Consider the following 2,852-nt stretch of genomic DNA (forward strand, 5'->3'; position numbering starts at 1 on the left):
CAATTAGCTTGTGACCACCTGAGGTCTATTTGACTGAAGATTCTAGTAACCTTTATAACAGCAAAGTGATTTCTGTTAACTGCTCATTTTACAGCTAGCCAATCCCTTTTCTGTTTATATGCTTTTTTCTTTTGTTGCCCTGGAGTAATCTGCTACATGGTAAACTCCCACCTTGATACTAGCTTGAAATCAATTCTCCTTGGCATAGATTAAATACTGTGAATTTAAAATCCAATTTTGCCTCTTGTCATGGAATAGCCAAGTTTGGCTTCATTGTTGATGAAGGACATCAATCCCACATAAGTTTCAATGAGAAGAGGCCGCTCCAGGACTAGTACTCCATTAGCTCTTCCTGGCAGTGGACACTCTTTATGGGCTTTCTTCACTGCTTGGATTAATTGAGTCTTAAAGTTTTCCAACTGAAAAAAAAATGTAAACACCTTATTAATTATGACTGCATCACTTGACACTTTCCCATTAGTTCTCTACCAAAGTATAATTTTACAGGAGGGGCTTTGCAACTGAAATGCAAGCCACCATTAATTAGCAAGTGAGCTGTAGTTGTAAGGAAGGTGCAAGCCATAATCAAATCCACATTCTTGCCTTGAACCCTTAATGATGCTGTTGTTTCAAACTAGACCTTTATTAATGCCTACCAAAAGATTTTTGCAACAGATTTAAAGAGCTTCAGCTGTTATACAATGTTGAATGCTCTCTGTGCTACAGCTTGGAAAAGCTCCAGCTCTTTACTCCAAAAGCCTCTGAAGAAACGTTGTCTAAAACCACTGAACTAAAGAAGAGACTGATATAGTGCACATGGGAGGATTTCTTTGTCTTGTACCTACTGATCTACCACAAACGTTTTGGAACCTTGGGCTACAACTACTTTAGGTAAAACCTGGGCACCTGTCTAGTTAAAACTCAAAAAAAGGATTAGATTTCTGGTGCTGTGGAAAAATATTTTCCTCTCCTTTTGGCTTCAAAGGTGTGTGTACGTTGTTAGTGTAGTGAAAAGGAGGTGGAGATTTAATAGGAGAGTTACCAAAAATGCACTTGCTAGCAATAGCTAAGTAGCAGCACAATGTTAAGTGAATGGGGAACAGAGAAGTTTTGACCTATGTGCTTTAACTAGTTTTGTGCCTTCTATTTAGCTGAGTATGTCCTCTGATTTTTGCAAAGGGTACAACTATATCTAACCTACTCTATTTATCTTGTCATAGCTGGTACAACACAGATTATTTCCTTACTTGGCAAAGTGATGCAATCTTCTCATCAGCATCTGCCATTGGATGTTCCGTAAAAGTAGCATACGGCACGTTTTTGGACCATGGATTCCATCTGTTTATGAAGGAGGCACGGCTTTGCTTATCCCATTGAATTCGAATACCAATACCTTCTCGCCTAAAATTCAAAGACAATACACTTGATAATGTAGCACTTAAATTTTCACACCAAGTTTACTGATTAAAAATGCAATATCCGAGAAAACTAAAAGTGCATTTTTAGGATTTAAGTTTGATAGCAGCAGGTGGTCTCAAGACAATTATCAGAGTATCATAAACATCTTCACTGTTCAGTTTTCATGGTAAGCAAAGATTTTAATAGTTAATGTTGTAAAAAGTTTAGGTTTATTAGAACCTAGACATCTAGATGTACACTGAAGTACCATAAAGCATAAGGTACATAAAGTGTGGGCTGTGGTAACGGCAGTGCTCAATATAACAAGACTTATTCACACGTAAGTTAAGGTAGCACTATTATAAACCAGTTGAGTTGAGGTGCTAGGAGCTTGTTTCCCTAATAATAATTGCAACTTTATTTTAAAAAAGTACTTCAAGAGTAAGATAATAACTTAAGTCTATCTGATAACCATCTCAATGACAACTTCCTTACTGATCTCCCATAGCAATTTCAGTAATACTTAGATTCCAAAAAAAAAAAGTTTGTAACTTTTTCAGAAATCTGAACACTAACAAGATAAGAAGACTGAAAGCTTTAATGTTAGCAGTATCAGACCCAGCAAATCAGAACTTACTTATTCAGTGATTTAGGTGGGAACTCAAATTCTCCAACAGAAATTGTATCAACTGCATTAAGCGATATTCTAGTCACTTGCTCACACTGCAGGTTGATGAAGTCATATTTACAGATCAGAAGAGACCAGTCGGTGATAAGAACCAGGCGCTCCTTTTCATTATTCCAGTGATCAATCCTGATCAGATAACAAGCAAGGGATTCAACTTCATTTGTTTTTAGGTGACAACTTTCAGGAAAAAGCACTTAATAGCGTGACAAATACACACCAGTCACTACAAGAATTTAAGAAGTATATTCCGCAGCAGAAAGCTAAGATTAGAGTTGGTCAGAGTTTGTTAGTGGGGGTATACTGCAATACACTGAGAATAAAACAAATCTATTAGAAAACAACTAGTTATCAAGATCCAGAAAAAGGCTTAAGATGAACAAGTAGTTTGTAACAATGCTTTAAAAATTAAAATTAAAAGAAGGATCATCAACAACTTCAATAAATGTCAAAGGAGTCTCTTAAAGCTTACTGTCAGCTTTACTCAGGTACCAGGGACTGTGGAACATGTCTCTAAAATACAGGATAAAAAGCTGCCTCGGTACTGAACTACCTTAGCGCGCTTTTTGTTCTTTAGTACCTAGTCCACTGAAGCAATCTAGAGTAGACGTTGTGCTTTTATCCTTTGCTGTAGGAATACTACATCCTTAGACTTCTACCGTTTATTATAACCGCTGCTTAAATGTATGTTGGTCTTTGTTTTCTTTTCACTCCGAGGTTTAACAGGGGACCTGAAGACTAATGTCTAGCATTCAAAAGCTTGTTTTAC

General features: G+C 36.8%; 1 protein-coding gene across 1 annotated transcript in view; it reads right to left on the bottom strand.

The window, feature by feature from the left end:
• Nucleotides 1-8: 8 nt before the first annotated feature.
• Nucleotides 9-2,852, bottom strand: part of TPRG1L (tumor protein p63 regulated 1 like) — a 6,991-nt gene continuing 4,147 nt past the window's right edge. The window contains exons 3-5 of the mRNA XM_019511540.1: nucleotides 2,036-2,212; nucleotides 1,248-1,401; nucleotides 9-419 (exon numbers count right to left, since the gene is read on the bottom strand). Coding sequence (XP_019367085.1) covers nucleotides 225-419; nucleotides 1,248-1,401; nucleotides 2,036-2,212 — 526 coding nt within the window. The 3' untranslated portion in view covers nucleotides 9-224. The remainder of the gene's footprint in view (nucleotides 420-1,247; nucleotides 1,402-2,035; nucleotides 2,213-2,852) is intronic.

This window comes from Gavialis gangeticus, unplaced genomic scaffold (genome assembly GCF_001723915.1).
Source record: "Gavialis gangeticus isolate Ggan-Ray unplaced genomic scaffold, GavGan_comp1, whole genome shotgun sequence".
In the NCBI taxonomy this organism is placed as follows: domain Eukaryota; kingdom Metazoa; phylum Chordata; order Crocodylia; family Gavialidae; genus Gavialis; species Gavialis gangeticus.